The sequence below is a fragment of the Camelus dromedarius genome, chromosome 15 (genome assembly GCF_036321535.1).
Source record: "Camelus dromedarius isolate mCamDro1 chromosome 15, mCamDro1.pat, whole genome shotgun sequence".
Classification (NCBI taxonomy): Eukaryota; Metazoa; Chordata; class Mammalia; order Artiodactyla; family Camelidae; genus Camelus; species Camelus dromedarius.
In genome coordinates this window covers 23,651,840-23,672,932 of record NC_087450.1, presented here as the reverse complement: position 1 = coordinate 23,672,932, position 21,093 = coordinate 23,651,840, and the positions used below count along the sequence as shown (strand labels likewise).

At 36.0% G+C, this 21,093-nt stretch overlaps 1 protein-coding gene across 3 annotated transcripts in view; it reads right to left on the bottom strand.

Moving 5' to 3' along the window:
- The window catches only part of EFEMP1 (EGF containing fibulin extracellular matrix protein 1), a 59,031-nt gene that overhangs the window by 12,317 nt on the left and 25,621 nt on the right, over positions 1 to 21,093 (bottom strand). For all 3 annotated transcript variants that reach the window (XM_031467072.2, XM_010989752.3, XM_064494476.1), the window contains exons 5-6: positions 4,061 to 4,183; positions 220 to 339 (exon numbers count right to left, since the gene is read on the bottom strand). In XM_031467072.2, coding sequence (XP_031322932.1) covers positions 220 to 339; positions 4,061 to 4,183 — 243 coding nt within the window. The remainder of the gene's footprint in view (positions 1 to 219; positions 340 to 4,060; positions 4,184 to 21,093) is intronic.

The window sequence follows — 21,093 nt, the reverse complement described above, 5'->3', positions numbered from 1 at the left end:
TTTTTGATACATTCACAGAGGAGAATTAAAGCCTAGGCTTAAAATGTTTCCATGCACATCTTGATGTGTTTTAAGAAGCAGATTGGTTTTTGTCTTTTCAGCTTTATGCAGGGAAGTTGATAGAAACCAGTTCACTCAAGAACATAGAAAATTAGAAATACTACAATGTGGGTTGGGAAAACAGAAATCACTCAGGATGACTGTTCCCAGAAGACTTACCTACACAGGTATAGTTGTTTGCCGCCAACTGAAACCCAGGATTGCACTGGCAGTAAAATGATCCTGGCGTGTTCACGCATCGTTGGTGGCAATATGGAGGGATGGTGCATTCATCTATATCTAGGTTATCAAGCACACATACAAAGAGAACCAACTTACTGACTTTCCAAATTATTGACTATGATTAAGCTGTCTAATCTCAAATTCTCAGCAGAGCATTATTTAGGAAACCTATCTAGAGACCTCATTTAAAAGTAATTATTTTTCTTTTTTCTTTTCTTTTCTTTTTAAAGTAGAGTATCTGTGCTTTAAATATACTTTGGTCTGTATTCTGCAGTTAAATCAGATGTTAATAACAAAGACTTCATATACCTGGATTCATACACCTAGTTGGATGGGTTGAGATTTTAAAGAGAGAAAAGTAATTAAGATTATTTCACATATAAATGAGAATGTCAGGTTGGGAATCTAAAAGCTTATTTATAACGACGGAAGTAAAAAAGAACTATGGAAGAATTGAGTATGTAGCATAAAACTAAGAAAAGGAGGTATGCGCTGTTGCTCAGCTGGTGACCTTAGTGAAGTCACTTTAATGTTTGGTATCTAGTTTTTTTTCTTCTGTAAAACGTGTATAGTAGTGCTTGCTATGTGTATCTTAGGAAGTTTTTGTGAGAATCATATGAAAGAACACTGTGGAAGGAATGGGATGCTAAACAAGTTACCTCTTGACACACTTGATGAAGTGTTCCAGCCCATGTCCTTCTCGTATAAATATTTCCAACTATAAAATGCTCAACTGAGAACTTGCAGAGTAGGATTAATATCTTAGAAGCATAATAAAATTTCATTAATTCATGACTCTACACTTTGTGACAACTCCAATATGGCATATGTAATTTAAAATAACAATTATGCAGATCAATATAATACTATGTAGTAACACTATCTTCTGGTAAAAAATGAAAACAAAACTTTATGCTGAACTCTTCTGGTATTTTAATAACTAAAAGTGTGAGAGGCAGTGTGCTCAAGTGACCTCAAGGTAACCTGAGTTTAAATCTTTGTTCTGGCATTACTAGCTTGGTCTTAACCTCTCAGAGCTTCCTCTTCTGTTAGTAATAATACAACAATGTGGTAGAATTGTTGAGAGGATTACATGAGATAATGTAGGCAAAATTTCTTGCATAGAACAGGTGAAAATAAATGGGAGCTATTAAAAATAAGCTGCAAAATATATTTGATTTAACTTGAATTTTGAAATAAACAATAATGATATTCACATGGCTTCCTTCCTAATTTATTAGGTGTCTGATCAAATGTCACCTCAGGGAGGCCATCTCTGTCCATCCATATAAAATATTTTCTTCTGCCCCATCTATCCCATTATCCTGCTTTATATTTCTTTGTAACCATTGACACTCCTTAACATTGTGTTATGTATTTTTTTGTTTCTTGTGTGTCTCCCTCACTAATGCTTGGCAAATAAGACATGTCTCATCCTTTTGAGGTGGAAGTAGAGTATTTTTTGTCTGTTCACTGCTGTATGATTTATTAAGAGACCTATCACAGGGCCTGGCCTAGTAGGTGCTCAATAAATATTAGCTGAATGAATGGAAACTTCATACTAATTAACAGCAATTTTAACACAGTTCTTCCTAGTACCTAATATTATAGCCAAGTGCCAATATCAATAGCTAATTTATATAAATGGTACTTTCTAATAGCTCTATGAAGGCCATGATCTTGTAAAGTCTGTTTACCACAATGGCCCAGCACTTAGAACCTGGCACAAAGTCAGCCCTCAATAAATATCTGATGAATAAACAATGCATCTCTTCTCAACCAGTAAACATTCATTATTATTTGCTAGCATTGTTGTTTGTCAATGTAAGTTTATAATGATGATAAGACATATGTATGTTCCACCTGTCTTGAATGGAAACAAATTACTGCATGAAATGATAAGATCAACAATAGAGAAGTGTACAAGGGATAGAGGGAGCACCATTCTACTCAAGGGGTGACCTGCTGACCACTACTGGTCCACAGAGTATTTGGATCAGTATGCAATGAATAAGTACAGAAATTGAGAGCCTGTATTTAGGAATAGCAATTTGGTGTTACTGCAACATTTTAACTGTACTTTACAGAAGTATTGATCTGTAACAGATTGGAAATTTATAGAAAAGATTGAGAATTACTGGCATAGAGGAGGGAGTGATAAATTATATTTCTGTAGATCATGGAAGACTTCCCAGAGAAAGTGACCTGGGATTTGAGAGTTGAATAGGAGTTTGTAGGAATGCATGTTTCTGGTACTGAAAGAGCTTATGTAGAGGCACTGAAGTGTGACACTGTGGTGTACTGGGGAAATATAATTAGTAGGACAAAGCTGGAGTGTAGGTTTTTTTTGACAGGAGAGGGATATTGGTACAACAGAGCTGGGCAAGGATTAGATTGAGGAAGACCTTATATGCTCTGTTGGGGAATGTAGTATTGGTTCTGTGGGTAGGGGAATAGCAGGGAAGCCACGATATTGGATCTGAATTTAAGAACATCTCCTCCTACCACATCATAAAGGGCTCTAACCATATGTTCTATTCACTTTGATTCTTCCTATAGTAGGCTGGGTTAGTTCTTTTTCTATACTTTTTATACCCTCAGTCGTTTATTTTCCTGACTACTAAAGTGGGCAAAACTTTGGTGCCTGTGGAGTTTTCCACACAATTTTCTCCTCAGTCACAGCTTCAGCCACTATAAACCTTGGTCCTTCCTCAGAGGCTGGACACTAGCCCCAGCACCTAGGCACAGCACCATGGCAGGCAGAACAGGTCCAGGGTCCACCAGGAGCTCAGTATTGATACCCTGACAATAGCTCACATTCTCAGGAGAAAATCGATGCTGGGTTGCCTGTCCCCATATTCTCTGTTCCTAAAGGAAAATAAAGACTTTTCACTGACATTATGGTAAGACGTGGTATTTAAATCAATGGACAGAGGGAGTCAATTATAGAGTTTCATCCTGGTGCTGGGCCTCCAGCTTAAGCCCAGAACACTTTTAGTTTACTTGTTATTTGCCAGTCAGCCTCCGCATACCGTGTTCTTCCAGTCATTCAAAAAACATGCATAGCCCATCTTCTTGGCGGGCACTCTTCAGGGACTGGAGAGACAGCAGTGACACAAACCAGGTCTGGCCCCTGCCCTCAGGGAGCTCAAGTAGAGCTCTCAAGTAGGGCACGTGTGTTGAATTCCTAGCACTGCACCCCTTTGCAACATAGAAAATGTTTAGTACAAGTCTGTTAACTCATTACTTAATGATAGCACACAGCTATTCAACCCAGGACCCGGTTCTGTTCTAAGTACTCTTACACGTGAGCTCCTAAGACAGAGGCTGGTATGATCTCCATAGCACAAAAGGAAAAAGCGAAATAGAGTATTTGCCCAAGATCTCAAAGTGAGTAAGGGGTGGAGCTAATTTGAACCTCACCATTTTCCCTCTAAGCTATGCTATGCTAAAACCAGTGAATGAAACCATCAGTGTCTTAGTGCTAGGGCACCAAATAACTAATTTAAAATGATTTTCCAGGTTGCTTTTGTGATCTCATTCATACCTCAAACTTCTGCTTTTGCTTAGTTTAACATTTAAATAGCACTTTGATATCCAGAATATGCTCTACCTTTAAGGTTAGTTCTTGTTAATGTGGAAAATGGATCGGTAGTCAATGAAAGAATCAGCACTATCATTCTCCAAACAAAGATGAGTGCTTTGTTCTGAATGCTTGAGGTTTAAACAGTTAAAGATGCTCCAGACAGGACTTGGTTTAGTGCACTGTTGTACTTACCTACACACTGCTCTCCTCGCTTCTGATACCCAGGAGGGCACTGACAGGTGAAGGAACCGCGAAGATTGATGCACACTTGGTCAGCTCTACAGTTGTGCGTCCCTGCGGTGCACTCATCTATGTCTGTTAAAGACATGCAGCACAGAAAGAGTTTGAGTCAGTTACTAAGATGTTGATATTTCCTCCATTTTGCCATCATATTTTTCTTAAAGAAACCAAGTTTTCACTCTATTTTAAAATCTTACTCTGTAATACTTTTATATTGTAAATATTTAAAATAATAAATTATTTCAAATGTTTGGAAATAATTTCATAGATGCCAGTGTGTACCACTTAGATTTAACAAATGCTAACATTTTGCCATGTGTGCCTCACCTCACTTTGTTTTGTTAAGAAATGGAACATTTGAGATATAACTAAAGCTTTCTTCCATTCTCATACCTGTACTCACTCACCTACTACCATCCTGGTAGGTGTGAATCCTTCCCTGAGATGTTCTTTATACTTTTTATTATACAGGTATGTGCCCATTAGAATATCCAGTATTGTTTTCTGTGTTTTAAAGTGTAAGTGAATTATATGATACTTGCTTTTCCACCCAAAATATTGCATTCGAAATAATTTCTAGTGACAAGTCTCTAAAAATCTGCCCAATAACTGGGTATAAATCAAACTTTAATATTACACATTCCTTGTTGGTGGGGGTTTTTTGATTTGTTTTTTTGTAAACTTTAACGTGAATGTATAAACGTTTCATTGCAAATTTCAAAATAAAAAGGATTCAGTTTGATCATATTCCTCTAGGAGAGAGAGACTGGTGTAGTTTAAAATACGTATTTTCCCAAAGCATTTCACTTCTGGGAATAATTTACTAAATGTACCTTAAGGAGTAGGTAGAATATCATTCTAGAAAAGTACAAAATGCTCAGTCATAATACAAACCTGTTATAACAAATTTCTTTGAAATCAAACTGTGCTGTAAATGTGTGTGTACATTCATATTACAATAATTTATAAGTGAAATTTAATTTTGCCTTACCTACATCACCTTTGCATTCATTCTAATCTCTCATATTATGAGGTCAAATAGCAGGTGAAAGAAGTATAAAATTTTGGCATTCTCCAACAACTTGAAGACTCTAAGCTTCACTAAAAAATATCTAAAATTTATAATTCCTAGATGACAAATTTTGCCTAAAAACTGAAACAGGCTTAGGGGTGCTTGGATCATCACTGTGGTAGACTTTGCTTAGGAAGAAAGAGTGGGTCAAAATTCAGTACCAAAATGAGCCATCAGTAATTAGAATTTATTCCTTAAATCCTACCTTCCCTTTAAGAAGCTGAGAGAGTAGCCCTTGGTGTGTTGCCTTTCATCTTTCTTTATTTCCAAAAATAATTGCTGTGCTTACACTACCCAGTGTAATAATGTAGGAAGTTCAGGTTATAAGAGAGTTGTCCTCGAATACCGGCTTTGGTTAGATGGGTGTGGAAATGATAAGAGAAATTCTTTCCAAAAGAAAGAGGGAGGGGTGATGAAGAATACTCGAGGGATGTATGGCTGTTTATTGGATAATAACCTATAAAAGCATCTACTTAACTAATTCTTAGAATCTGGTTTTAAAGTTTCAGCAAATTTTTTTGTTACTGTTTATTTTTTGTTTTGAAATTTTTTATTCTTATTATTTTCAAATCAGTGATTATGACTGTCCTTTTTATGGACTATGCAAACATACAGCAATCTTGCTTTGAAATTATCTGCTTTTTTTGTGTCTTTTATTATTTTCTCATATGTACTTGATGAAAACATTTCTACTGGGGTTTCTTCAGAGCTTTATGACTCGCTAATGCAGAAATGACAGCAGAATTCCTATTGTTTTATGTCAAGAACATTTGCCAACATTTGCAGTGATAACAGCTCTGAAAGATACAGCGGTGTGAGATTCAGATGTGGCAAGTTTCCTCAGTACAGGCTGGCAGAAGATCAAGGGCCCGGGCTGGCTGCTACATTTTCTAAAGCAGGCCTCACCAGCGACTGTGGCTTTTCTTTCTGAGACATCCCTCTGCCAATGGCCTCCACCCCATTACATTCCTGATGTGATTTCCTTCCTACTTTTTATGTCGTTCAATTCTAAGCCTCTTTGATAAATAAGCTAACATTGCAGTGGAATTAATATATCATTAAATAGATTTTAAACATAAAAGTTGTGCTCCCTGGACCTATTCCTTTTTTAAGAACCAGGTCTGTTTACCTTCTGAGAATTACTTAACAAAAATATTAGGTGAGTTAAAGTAATTTAATAAAAACAAACAAAAAACCAAATAAAATACTACTATCTTTACTGCCACTATATTCTCCTTTCTCTATCAAAAACAAAACTGCAACAGGATTCATCTCACCTAGAATTGACTGGCGATATTTTTAACACACTTTCTACTTACCTGGACTCACTTTTAGTTTTAGTGCTTTCAGATGGGAAACCTCCCTGAAATTCAATAAAACACAGTTGCATGAAACCCCCTTCAAGAAATTATTCCAAAGGAGTTGAGTGCATGCTTTATCATACACTTTGAGCTGGATCTGCTAGTAAATGAACTGACTACGTTTTCATTTATGGATTCTCTGACTTAAGTTTAGAATATTTATCCTCTTTGCTCTTAGCAGGTTATCTAGTGTTGGAGATAGACTGGATTTCTTTGAACTAGCTTCAGATATACCATCAATGTATCGGTTTATATAAATAACACGATTTTATTATTTTGAAAGTTGTACTTTGAGATCCTGTTATTTTTCTATTTGCACATCTATATGAAGTCATTTAAGAATCAGCTTACATTGTGAAACTCTTTTATGCTTGTCTTTTCTACTTGTATGCATTGCTATTTGTCTTAAATACCAGAAAGTTCAACGTGATAAGAATCACTGAAATATACTACTATGTTAGAAACTCAAAGCAAGAATATCCATCTCTATGCAGATGCACCAGAAGCCCTGGCTCTCCCACGTATGTTTATGAAAGTCCTCTGTAGTGGCAATACCTGTACTGGTAAAAGCAATGCTTTATTCATAAGGGAAACTACTCAGGTCAGCCATGATTTTCCTGATAAATCTAGGAAATAGTAGTCTGGGGAGTGGAGTTTTTGTTCTGTTTTTTAAAGTATCTGTAAGTTATCCTTGACAGTTAAACTCACTACGTTTTTTAGGCAGACAGTCAGTTAACACATTCCCTGGGCCCTGAACCCAAGCTCTTTGAGGACAGGATCTAAAGTATTACTTTTTCCTGTGTTCCTAGTACCTTGCAGAGTGCATGGAACATGGTGGGTTTTCAAAACATATTTGTTCAATAGATGGATGAATGAATCATGATTGTTTGCTAAGAACTGATACCTAGAGTTTAAAGAAAGTAGGATCAGTGTTTTATCTCATGGAACTAAACATTTACAAGGCAGAGTAACAGGCAAGATGTAGGAAACACAGCAAAATCAGCAAGATGTTGGCAAATGGAAATAGCTGTAAAACAACGGAGTGGAGAAGTGCAGAAGTTAGGAGAAGAAGGCAGCATCAGAGATGGGTGGTCATGGAGGGCTGGCCTGAGGAGGTGAGTTTTCAGCTGCATTTTGAAGAAGATAAGGGACATGGATTGGCAGAAATAGGAGGCTATTTCTAAGCAGAAGGCAGATCACGTTAGAAAGCAAAGAGAAAAGCAGTTTACATGAGAAGAATGGCAGACAGCTGGAGTCATCACAGCTGGAGGTGCTGTGTATGAGGAGTCTGGTGCAGAGTCTGGTTAATGTGCTCATAAAATGGTAGCTCAAATCATGAGCAAAATTCAAGGCCTTAAAGATGAATTAGAGTTTGGATTAAACACCACAGGAAGCAGCTCTGAACTATGTAGACACAGCCTAATGTAAACATTATCAAAGTACAGAATAATAGAATGTGCTTCCTAAAATATCACAACACATAAATCAACTCACATTTCATCATCCTAATGCAATAAGAATAGCTAATGGCAATATTTGGTGATTCCCTCATTTTTCAAAAATGTGCCCACACTCTCCCTTCTAGTGATTTATACTATTGTAGGTCTCTCTCTCTTGCTGACTTTGGCACCATGATTGCTTTACATAATGCAGCTGATCTTTACTCCGTTCTTACTCCTAGCCTCTCTATCACACTTTATCATAGACTGTCAATCTATGGAACTGCATATTTGGTTTTCTCTCAAAGCGATCGGAGGCAACTGTGTCCACATCTCTTTGGTGTCCATTAAGTCCCTGCTTAGGCCCTCATTCTCTATGTTTTTGGCTCCTTCCCTTTAGTCTGACTCATATTTCCCAAACCCCTGACTCATGCTGCTTTCTCTCTCTTATGCAACATTTTAATCTCTGCAGTGTTCTTTCCATAATTTGATAACTTACCACGACATGGAGTCACTTCAGTGTTTTCATGGGCAAAGATTTTATGTACCTTAAATGCTTTGGATGACTGCTTAAACTTTTCTAATTTGTGCCGTTTTATATTTAGGGAATAATTCAGAACTACTTTAGAATAAGACACCATTGACCAAATGGTGTATTTGATGAGAATGCACTGAAATAAGAGGAAGGGGACTGAAATTATTTTTATTCTGTTACTACCTCTGTGATCTAGGGCCCTGGCATCAATTCTTTTTTTCTCTGTTTCTCCATCTGTATAATAGACCGTCTATCCTTAATGATAATGCCACAGATTTTTTTAAAAGTTCAGAAATTTCAAAATATATCTTTTTGTTTCCAGGCTGTAAACCCTTAGAGTAAAATAACCATATCTTTACCAGTTCTGAGTGGAACACTGTGCATGCCTTGTAAATACTATTTGATAGTTGAAGAAAAGATAGTGGTTAAATTCAGGTTGCTGCTATTTCTTGATCTGTGTGGATCTAAAACCTTATTATATCTTCCCGAACCATGTTAATTTAATTTCATAAATGGAGTAAAGTAGAAACAAAAGCCAAGATTCATGTTTCCCATAAGGGGGTGTTACTTTACTCCTGGCTGCTTCTCTTCCTTCCTTCCTTCCTTCCCTTCCTTCTTTCCTTCCTTCCTTTCTTCACCTTCTTAGCGACTGAGATAGACACTCTTCTGCTCAGACTGATCAGTCCTAATCTTTTCTAGTGACAGGACAGTAAATTAGTTCCCAGCAAAGTACTCTTTCTACTTTATCTATGAAACTTTTTGAATAAAAGGGACTCATTGGTGAAGATCTTATAGTTATTTGGATATTCACCTTATTTTTCTACATAATCCTAGAAGGTAGGAACAATTTCAACAAGTGCTGAGGCATTGCTGTTTTACTGCTGCCTCACCCATTAATGGCTATTAACAATGATAACCTGAGTAATCAAGACATTATGTTGATTGAAATATGATTAAGGATAAGGTATGTAATATTTTATATAACTTCATATACAAATTTGTTAAAATTCTAAAATTAACTGGTATAAAAATAGGTAAATGTTTAGCAGTATTTAAACGTCTATTATTTGACTAGGAAATCAGATTTACAAGCCTCTGTTTCAATCCTAATAACAGCCCTGTGGGATAAGTGGTCACATTACCTACAATTTTTGGATGAGGCAGGAGGATGCCACCAAAATGTAGATTGATGTGTGACCTGCCCAAGTTCACATAGAGCAAAAATTCAAACTTTAGATTTCCATTTTGCCTCTGCAATTTAGGTCTCCAGAAAGGCTTATTTGCTAAGAGTTCTGGATAACAGAAGTTTTATTGTAGTCAACATATATATAAATTTCTTGTATACATGTAAATTTCATATATACATAAAATTTTCTTACATGTATATTATATAAATATATAATTTTTCTTAGAATTAAAGAGAGTTGTTAATCTGTATAGTGTTGATTCCTCCCTTGTGTCTTTCTTCTACATTAGAATAACATTAATAGCTCTCCAAGTCTTCTGTTTCCCTCCCCAGTCCTTAGCCAATTATCAACAATTTTTGTCAAAGACTTTCTATTTCCCTTGCTGCTTCTTTCATAGTACTGGAATCAGATTTATCTGGGCCAAATGCCCAGTTCTAGTTAGCTTTTCACCCCTCTGAAATTATCAGCTAGAATTCACCCAAGCTAAGCAGTTCTAGTGGAGAAAATAAATACTGATATTAAGTAAAAAAGAGGACTGTCTTCATCGATGGCCAGCAGTAGATTTATAGTTCTAGATTCTTATCTGTTCTGGCAAAACAGATTGTTAAAAATTTGGTGTGCTTTAAATGATAAACAAAAGTATCACCAAAATCAACAAATGTCAGCCTCCCTGATAGTTCATTTCTTTGTTTTAGAGAGTGGTGAATCAAGTGTCCTGGAAGCCTTTGGCATTGCACTGGGTTCTAACAGAACCTTGAAATATGTTGCTCCCATATGGAAAAATCATGTTACATGTGCTTGGAATTGCTTTACCAGCAGTGATGATAGATTTGCACTGCAAATCGACCCCCCCCCCATCTAGTCTGCCTTGTGGCTAGTGGTGTTCATTTGCAAGATAATTGGATGAGGTTAGACATACAGTTGTTCATGTCTACCTAACCTCATGAACTCATATCTAATATTCATAAATGTGGGGGAGGGAGAAAACCAACTGGTGAACATGAATGATCAACTTGTAACTCACCTGTACTACACACAAACCAAACCAACCAACTGGTAATAGGCTAAAACAAGAGAACAAGCAAGGAAACAAAGACCTTAATTCTCATTCTTTAGCTCTTTTTACACACCGGCAAAGTGAAGCTTATTCCTTTTAGAATCTTAAGGAAAAAACATTTTCTACTGATAAATGATTGTTGTCAGGGGTGTTCTCTGGCATACCAATGAATAAGTTTCTTCTTAAACTTAATTAGCCATTAAAAAATGTCTGGGAAAAGATGACCCTGGTATTTGGCGTATTACAACCAATCATCAGTCTAAACTCTGTGGAGGTAAAACCGTATTTGAAACAAGCAGCACCATCAGTCTTTGGTCTAGGGTAGCTCAGTACCAGTAACTAAAGACTCTACATGAAAGTTCAAGCCCATCCAAGACAAGCTGGGGACTTACTTCAACCTGGCCTCCAGAGGAATTATGCCCATCTTAGGGGATGCCTTTTCACTGACATTTTAGTTATGCATTCCTAGTGCCCTACTTCTTCACCTTGCCCCCTCCCACCCTCCTGTTATCCTCAGCTCCAGATTCAAACCCCTGAAGAGTGATGAACTGAATGGAGACTGAGTACATTCAACTGAGTCCACCATGCCCTCCCTGAGCACTGTGATTTGATTCCTGGCACACCTCCTTACACCTCCTGAGGCCTTACAGCTAGATTAGTGAGTCTCTGTAGACCAGAGGATACATATTCCTGGCTTACCCTTCAGGCCAGTCATCACTTGAGGTCACATAAGCCCCTGGCTATGGCAATGCCAATTATAACAAGCATGGCTTGGTGTCCTCCTAATTGTATGAGACTGATTACATTATATTTGTTCATTCAACAATAAACAGCCTTTGTGCCCACTAAACTGAGGCATACTACTAAATTTGCTGAGTGCAACTTGGCAATACTTCTCCAAATTATTAACTGCCTAAGACTTCTAAAATAAAGTGTGTCTTTGTGCCTCTTGCCTTCACAGCATATTATGTTCTTATGTGTATTTTCCTGTCCGTTTCATTAAATCATATTTATGATGTTTCTGTGCAATGTTTCCCCATATGCCTCAGGATCCTTACATTTTTCTGAATTCCAAATGGAGAGGTATGAGGGGTGTGACTCACCAAATTCATACTAAATTCCTTTTTCTTTTCTATTTTTAATTCAAAATTCCAACACAATGAAAAGCAATGAAAGCATAAATATGGGTAAATCTTAATGAATACTTACTTTATAAAACAGCAATAGTAAGGTCTTTTGTGATTTATTAAATATTTAGAATTATAACACATGAAAATAATAGCACATAGGTTGGCAGTAAGGTAAATGGAATTTAAGTATTTTAAGGTCCTTGTATAATCTGAGAAGAGGTAAAACTACTAATTTATTTTAGACTTTGAAAAGTCAAGGATAAATTAAAGTATTCCCTAGGGAAAACATTAGAGGACTAGTATAAAACTACAAGTCTGATTCAGGGGAGAATGGAATAATACAAAATAGTCCATCATTTTAGACAGAAAGCAAGAAATGTACAGAACAAAAAAAGGCAAATAGTAAAATGGTAGTTTAAACTTAAACATATCAATAGTTACATTAAAAGTAAGTGAATTAAATGCTCTTATTTTCAGGTTTATTACAGAAACAACACCCAAATATGCTGTTTCAAGAGAAATAATTTAAACATAAGGACATAGATAGATTAAAGAAAATATACTATGCAAACACTAACCAAAAGAAAGTTGGCTTTGCAATATTAATATCAGTCAAAGTTGACTTTAAGGAAAAAAAGATTACAAAGAATAAAAAGTAATACTGTGTAATGATAAAAGTTTAGTTCACCAGGAAAATGTAGAAATTCTAAATTTAACTGCGTTTAATCACATAGCCTCAATACAGATAAAGCAAAAATGGGTAAAACTCAAGGGTAAAATGAATAAACACAGTAAAAGAGTATAACATACCTCTCCCAATAATTAAAAGAATAAATGTACATTTTCAGAAATGAATAGAAAATATGAATAACATGATTAAAAACTTTGAACTAACTGACATATTTAGAACACTGTACAGAATATATGATCTTCCAAGTACTGAGGATACATTAAAAGAAAATGACTATATGCTGGTCTTAAGACAAATGTAAATAAGTTTCAAAAATTGCAATATACAGATTTTATACTGTAACTACAATGCAAATAAGGTAGAAACAGCAACAATGAAAACAAAACTAGAAAGATCCCCTTCTTTTGGAAAAGAAGACATATACTTCAAAACAACTCACAGTTTAAAGAAGATAACGAAATTGAAATTTTAGACTATTTCAAACTGAATGAAAATGAAAATGTTATGTATCAAAACCTATGGGGAAAAAATGACAGCCCTTAAGAAGGCCTATTGCCCCTCCTCTCTTTACATTATCCTTATCCTTTCCCCCCACTGTACTCAATTTACAAGAAAATACAGATGAGATTTGTATCTGAGTTAATGTGGTGTGAGAGTAGACTTGAGGATTTTGAATGGGTGCTTAGAGAAGAAGGAAAAGATCTTGTCTTTCCAAAGGGCAGGGCTAGAATAAATGGGTAGAAAGCCAAGAAAAGCAGATTTTGGTCCAGTGAAAGAAAAAAAAATGTGGTCATTGGACATTTTAATGTATTAAGAAATAATAAGGTTTCTATCTCTGGAAATATGCAAATGGTGCAATGTGAATCCCACTAGTGGGTAGGGACTGGTGTTTAAAATGGAGTTTAAAGATGTGTTAAGATACCCCATGCAAATATGGCAGAATATTAACAGGTTTTGAATCTGGATGGTGGGTGTCCAATGTTCATTATAGATATATTCAACTTTAAGTTTGAAAATGTTGATTAAAAAATATTGAAAAATAGATGCTACATCTACCCCAATATAGAAAGTTGTAAGGCTTCAACAAGATTAAATATCTATACTTTCTCTCTTTGACATATGGTACACATAAATATATCTTTGTATATGCACCATATATATTGTGATGTTTACTTTATGCTTTATAATTTTTCATCTAACATCTGAAAAACTTGCTGTATGACAAAGTAGAGCAAGGAAAGTTCTCATCTTAAGTGGTTATTTATTCTCTCTCTCTCTTCTTTGAGCAAGGAAGTAGTTAGGAAATGCTAGACTTATTAATTCCTTGTTCTGTATTTAAGGATTTTTCAGGAAGGAAGACTCTGCAGGCTTCATCATATTATGGCATAAAACTATTCAATGTTCAAAATATTAAATGTGAGCAACTATCTGCTTGTTTCCAAATCTTTCACTAAACCAGGTGAGATCTGACTTTTTGGTTTTGTCCCAAATTGATCCCATAGTTACCATTTCCCTCAAGTTATTCATGAATTATCATGCATACTTGAATTTAATTTGCTGATAAATTGTGTTTGACACAATGTAGTCTGTGGGGTTTCCCCCCTCTGTGTTAAAAAACACTTTTAGTGATGTGGAGCAATAGCATTCAAATAACTCCTGAGTATTATTAGTTCAAGGAGTACCTAAAGGCAATAAGGGAAAAAAGAAAATACTGCTTCATAAAACTATGACCTGGTGAGTGTTTTGATGTTAAAGACTTATCAAGCTAGCATGTAAAATAGTCTTTGGACTTTTAAATGAATTTGGGGCATTTTACTTTAATTTCCATTAGAAGTGAAAAATACACACACACACACACACACACACACACACACACACACACACACACACTCTGAGATCTCTTTCAGTTTTAAAAGTCTGAAATTAAAGCTCACTTTGCTGAATTCCTGAACACTGTTGTAAAAAGGATTCACTTTCCAGCTCTTCTCTCTTCTACCCTCTCCAGCATAAAATGCTGGGCCCTGGGAAACCTGAATAACATGTTCTTGCTTCTTGGGGGCCATGATCTTTTCTTCTTCCCTTCTTTCTTATTTTTCAGCAGTAACTTCTCCCTCCTAATCCGTAGAATCAAAGGAGGGTTTAACATGGTCACATTTCTGGACAGGATTAAATGGCTCTGTTAGCAGAGTGGGATGAATAGAAAGTTCTCTTCAATATTTTCGTGCACTACTGTGTACCTGTAAAGTTACATACTTGCCTGGAATTTAGAGGAGCTTAATGCTTGTTTGGCAGCATAAACTCTGAAAAAAAATCTTGCAGGGAAACATGCCGCATACTTGGTTTCTGTCTGTAAAGTACAAAGGGAGATGGACCTGTGCCAGTATGTAGTTGATGTGTTAAAACGTAGATGCCAAACTAAGTCAGTCTTCAGGAGAATTTCTTGGCATGAATAAACAGAGATGAAAAAAAGGTCTATGTTCTTAGATCTGTTATATATACTTGAAATGATTACTGCATGGATCACATCCGTGGAGTCTATCATATTCCAAGTTTTCATTTTAGAAGAAACTGGAAACATTGAGCAGTTCATATTGTTAATTTTAAAATTAGCCTAGAGTTATTTCTCCCTAGAAATGTAATAATTTGTTTATGGAAACCTTTAAATAAAAACCTTTGGCTTCAGGCACACACGTGGTTAATGGGAATGACTGCCAGTGAGGCTGCCAGATAGGTGTAAGGAGGTCCCCTGTCAGTAATCTTCAACTACAGATCTCTTTCTGTGGCTTTCAGAATGAGAATCACCATACTATTTTCTCACATAGTATTTTTAAGTTCTAAATTATTTTATTTGAGATTGTTTCTTTCTTTAGTTGCTGGGTTAGCTTTTTTCTAGCCTTATTATACAAAGAATTTATTATACCAAGAATTAGAGTTTATGGGATGACTTGATCTTTTTAGAAAGTCTGAGAACCACAGAATAAATTTTTTCCTTATGCAACTCACTGACAGAAAGATATGAAATATGATTGAGACAGAAGAGTGGGTAAGATCACGGGTTTTAGAGTCAGATAAGTCTCAATTCAAATCCAACCAACACCATGTTTTCAGTATGTGTCTGGAGAAAGTTATTTTAACCTTTCCAAGTCTCACTGCCACATCTGTCAAGTAGGGATAATACCCATTTCAAAATGTTCTTGTGAGGACTAACTGAAATAATACATGTCCCTAATGGCACCTTAGGCACACTAAAGGCTCGATAAATCGTGTTTAACACTGTGAAGTTGCTATACGTTGTATATCAGGTCAGTACTTCTGTTATAGACAGATGGAAGCAAGAAAACTGCAGAAAGTCTGTGATTTTAATATAATTTTCTATGTACTTGCATATAATTACACATCCTGTCTTTGTTTCCTTGCTCAATGTCATGTTTTGAATGTGGTCATATGACTGAAATCCAATCAGGAGGAACAACGATAGCATTGAATGATTTCCCTTCCTTTGGCATATTCCAGAGGAATGGATGCAAGAACAGGCAAAATCAGCCTTTCTTTCCTAAAAGTTATTTCTCATTAGTGAAATTGCAAACATTCAAACAAAAGTGATCTGGCAAAACAAAAATAACCTAGCATCTGCATTTCATAATATTTTGTGATTTGAAAGGACAGTTGGTGGACCCATCCACAGAAATGAAGTGTTAATGTTTATGAAGACTACTTAGCAAACAGAGCTTTAACTAGAGCTCTAATCAGAACCTATATGTAACTCTGAGAGAGAATTTTGTGTGAACAAGATCACACAAAAAGCTGTGAAAATGTAAATTTCAGCAGCAATTTTTATTTATTATATTGATTGTGTCAAGGGACATTAAGGTCATCATCTTTCAAGGTAGCAATGAAATTATAAATCAGAACTGGAGAACAGATGGGGAATATTTTCCAATGAGAAAAACTGCATGTAAAGTCAGGACAAGTATTTCTTGGTGTTTATTATAAGGACAAGGCTCAGCATTAGACTCTAAAATGAGAACATAGAATGCCTGACTTATCAAATGAGCAGGTCTGAGGGGTCTCTACAAAACATAATGTTGATCTATATTATTTGTAGTCAGTGAAGCATCCATTCAATCATATCACACAGGAGAATTTTATTTGGAGCCAATTTTTGTTTGTTAAATGCTATGCTAGTAATATAGTAAAAAACCATGGCATATTAGAAAAATATTCTTTGAAAAATTAATTTTGGCTTCTTTGAACATCAAATGACCTCCAAATGCTTTCATTATAGTCATAGGTAAATTATATATGTGTATATGATAGAATGTTGTTCCCATATTAAGGGTATAACAGAAAAAATTAATAGGAAAAATGACAGAATTTAAAGCTTGAGGGAAAACACTTAACTCATGGTCGCAGGGTGACAAAAAAGCAGGTGACAAGGCTGACTTCCTTCTTTGTTGTCTGCTTTTCCCACCTTTTCCCCTCCTGCATCTCTGACTTTTTCCTATTTTAGTATTTGATTTTGCATTTGCCCTTTCTCAATTTCACCTCAATCACACAGACCATTCTTTTAACTTGAGAACTCAGACTCTGCCACATCCAAGGTAGTGTGAGGACCATCTCCTACTGGTCTGCAGGCCTTGGGCACTGCTGCTTCAGCAATGGTTTGAGAGTGCTGTTTCCCCGGCTCAGGGTTGTGGCTCTCCAGTACACCCCTCGGGAGCTCAGCTGCCCTTGCCATTTTCATCTCGTTAGTGAGGTGGGCTGCTGTCCAGGCCCCTACAACTTCAATACCTGCAAACACATGTTGCCACTTGTCTGCCTTTGCCTGTGAGCCTCTCTCCACCACCTCTACCTTAACAGGATAGATTCCTTTTCAAGGTCCAGCTCATGCCCACCCTTTTTAAGCTTCTTTTCCCAGGTTTCTTTCCACTGTAAGATCCACTGTAAGATCACTATAGCAAGCAGCTTGTCCAACTGACCTCTGGGACAGCTGTATCCACAAATTATCCTTGTTAAGAAAGAGGAATAGCAGCAAACTTGCTATTTCTAGAAAATTCACTGCCTTGGAGAGATCTTGGACAGCTGCCCCCTGTCCTTCTCCTTAACTAGACTCACGCTAATGATTGAGTATGAAGGGGTACCTCTGGCATTTGATATGGCTCAGGGTACTAAACGAGTCTTTTTCTGACTACTGAATTCTAGCATTCTCCATTAGGAAACTAGCAGCTGAATAACCCTAGACACACATCATTGGCCTGTGTAATTTTATAGCTTTAATTGCTGAAGGTGCCAATTGAGCTCTCCATTAGATTTGATGTGTAAATTCTCGAACTATTATATTACAAAGTGGCAATACTTAAGGTAAATAACATTCAATGCTTGCATAGTATTTATACAATTACACTGTCACTACAACAATTTTTTTAAACAAGGCTAGGGGATGCTATGCCAAATAAGGTGAATGTGTAGAACCTGTTGTGGCTTCTGCAAAGGCTGAGTTACAATTTCATTTTCGAACTAGTTTTCCAGTAAGTTTTAGTACAAATTTTAGGATGGAACAAACCTCAGGCAGTAAAAAATCCTTTAAGAGTTTATAGTTGTATTCTGTGTGGATAAAAATCATAATGGCCTGGAACAATGACTAAATGCTGAGTGGAATTTTAAAGCTAGATTTGACTTTTTAAGCTTTTCCTTGAGCTAAGATACTTCCCCACTGGGTTATATTTGATAAAGATTTAAACTTACAAATATAACTTATTTTTATAATGAAATTCATACTTAATTTGCCTTTGTAGCACTGGTATAAATGAAGAATACAACCAATCCTATTTAAACTACAATAAAATTATCTTACTGGGTTAACAAATTCAGAATTCAGAAATAAGTTTTAAAAACAAATGATGTGTTTACCTCCTTTGTAAGCAACACTGATTATGTCACTTCCCACAGTCTTCAGGATGAAATCCAAACTTTTTAACATGACATACAAGGCCCTTCATGATTTGACCTTAACTTCTATCACATACTCCTCACTGAATTATACAGAACACTTGTTTTTCTTCTGCCTTTTACTTAATGACTTTAGCAAATGCTGTTCCCCTGCATGGAACATTCTTTCTCTTTCCCTCCTTTCCTCTCCTCAGTTCATTAAAGGCTAATTCCCACAAATTCCTAAGACTGAGGCCTGGAAGTCTCTGAAATGGGACTCAGAATGCCACATTTCTTTTACTATCTGCTTACTCAGACTGTGAACTCTTTGAGGGCAGGCACCATAAGTTTTTATCCTTGTATTCTCGGCACTTACTGCGCTTTTCTCACAGTAGTTACTCAACTCAGGCTTATTGAATAATCTCACACTTTGAAATTACATTTAAGGATCCAGCTACAGGATATCTCTGTGGTCTTATGCCATCTCCCAAACTGTAAGTAACAAGGCAAATACTAAAATAGTTTCCCCCCATCTTATTATTCCCAAATCCAATATAAAATTAAAAAGCAGATCTAGACAACTAAGATCATCTCCAGCAGACTCCATTCTTGAGAAGAAAAGTATAGACATGACTATTGTTTATGAAGTGTTCCAGAATGGACACTTAAATAGATCAATAAATGGACAAACCAGGTACTTTGCCTTTTGCAAAATTCTAGCTGTGGGTAGGTCTTCAAAAAACAAAAACAAAAACAAAAACAAAAACAAAAACAAAACAACCCCCACCCCAAACTAAACAGTATCAAGACTTAGTAAGCTCTAAATCCAGTTAAAATTCCTTTTGATTATTCCATAGGCTAAACTATATATTCTTATGTTCTTAAATTTTTACTTTATTAGCTTAGCAATCTAGCCTCATCCCCGCTCCAAAGCTGCTGTTCACCTTTTTGTATTCCATTTAAATTCTTATTTTTAAACAAAGATAAATTTTAGATGGAAATGCATTTCCTCTAGACATATCAGGAGAACATGTTGCTCTCCTCTCTTTAAAACCAGATTACTCCCTTAGTTCATGCTTATTTGCAAAATGAAAGGTAGGAGACTCACTGGGGAGAGTGGGCTTATGGATAATTGCCTCTTGCCATAATTTTCTATAATTGCAAAACCCTTGTTATAACTAGGGCATGACTCTCCTTAGGTTGTATTCATTGCATTTTGCAATGTCACAGCCTTAAACATGTTAAAATAAAAGAAACTGCTGTTAAAGGTCTATGTTTAGATATAGTTTATGGTTAGAGATTTGCTCCATATTCCTTCAGCCATACATTATGACTAATGAACATTGTACAGTTTAATGGATGTGGAAGCAGAAAGGCTCATTGTTCAGAAGATCATTTAAGGGCTTACTTTGCTCCTAATTGGTTATTTCATAGGGTTGCAGGAGCTGAAATTATACCAAAATGTTACAGATTTACAAATTTGATATTTACTTTTATAATACCTATGAATAAATGTATTGATAAACAATATTATAAACTGTTTACCCTACTTGGAGTGGAACTTGTTTAGAATCATCATTGACTCAGGAGAAACACTTGCATGCAAAAATAATGAATATGTCTGTTAGAAATCATTTTAAACAAATTATTAAGTTATTATTATGAGTCTAAAAATAGTCCTTATGCATAAAACTCTCTTTTTATACCTCTTATTAGCATTGTTACTATATGTACAGTACTTGAAAGTTAATGCAATTCTTTCTTGAGAAGCTCACTCATTTTTCAGTACATCAGACTGACATATGCCCTCTCTGCCCTGACTCCCTACCCCAGTCCTATTAGGGTGATTTAACACATTTAACTGTATGTGTGTACTTATTTTTCCTCCTCATCCTACAACTATCTGTAGGTAGTGTTTTTATTATGTCACTCCTTATTAAACTCTTTCACTAGTTATGACAGTGTAAAATTTAAATGGCTTAGTCAGGAATACAGGGTTCTACATAAATGTCCTCCAATGACTTTTCCTATCTTGTTTCCTGCTTCCCCTATAGTAGCCCCTCTTTCCCTCACCCCAAACTGTAATACAATACTGTCACCATTATTCTGTATATGGGGCATCCACCCAGCAAAGCTTGCCCTTTCTCTTCTCAGGATTATTAACACCTAGCTCATCCTTCATGATGCAGATCACATCTGCTCTCTCCATAAAGCCCTAACTCACCCTTGGGTGCAGCAACCAATCCCTCCTCTGGACCCCTCCAGTGCTTCTTGGTAATCACCATTTACCATTGACTACACAGGGACCGAGGCCCTCAACTTGGGCTTTGTTGACTTGAATTGTTGAGCTGAATTACTTGTAATGGTTAATTTTCTTTTCTTTTCTTTTTATTGACGTATAATTGACATGCATTATATTAATTTCGGGTGTATAACATAACAATCTGATATTTGCAGATACTGTGAAATGACCACCACAATAAATCTAGTTAATGTGCATCACCATACATCATTACAGAATTTTTTTTTCTTGTGATGAGAACTTTTAAGATCTACTCTTTTATAGCAACTTTCAAATACACATT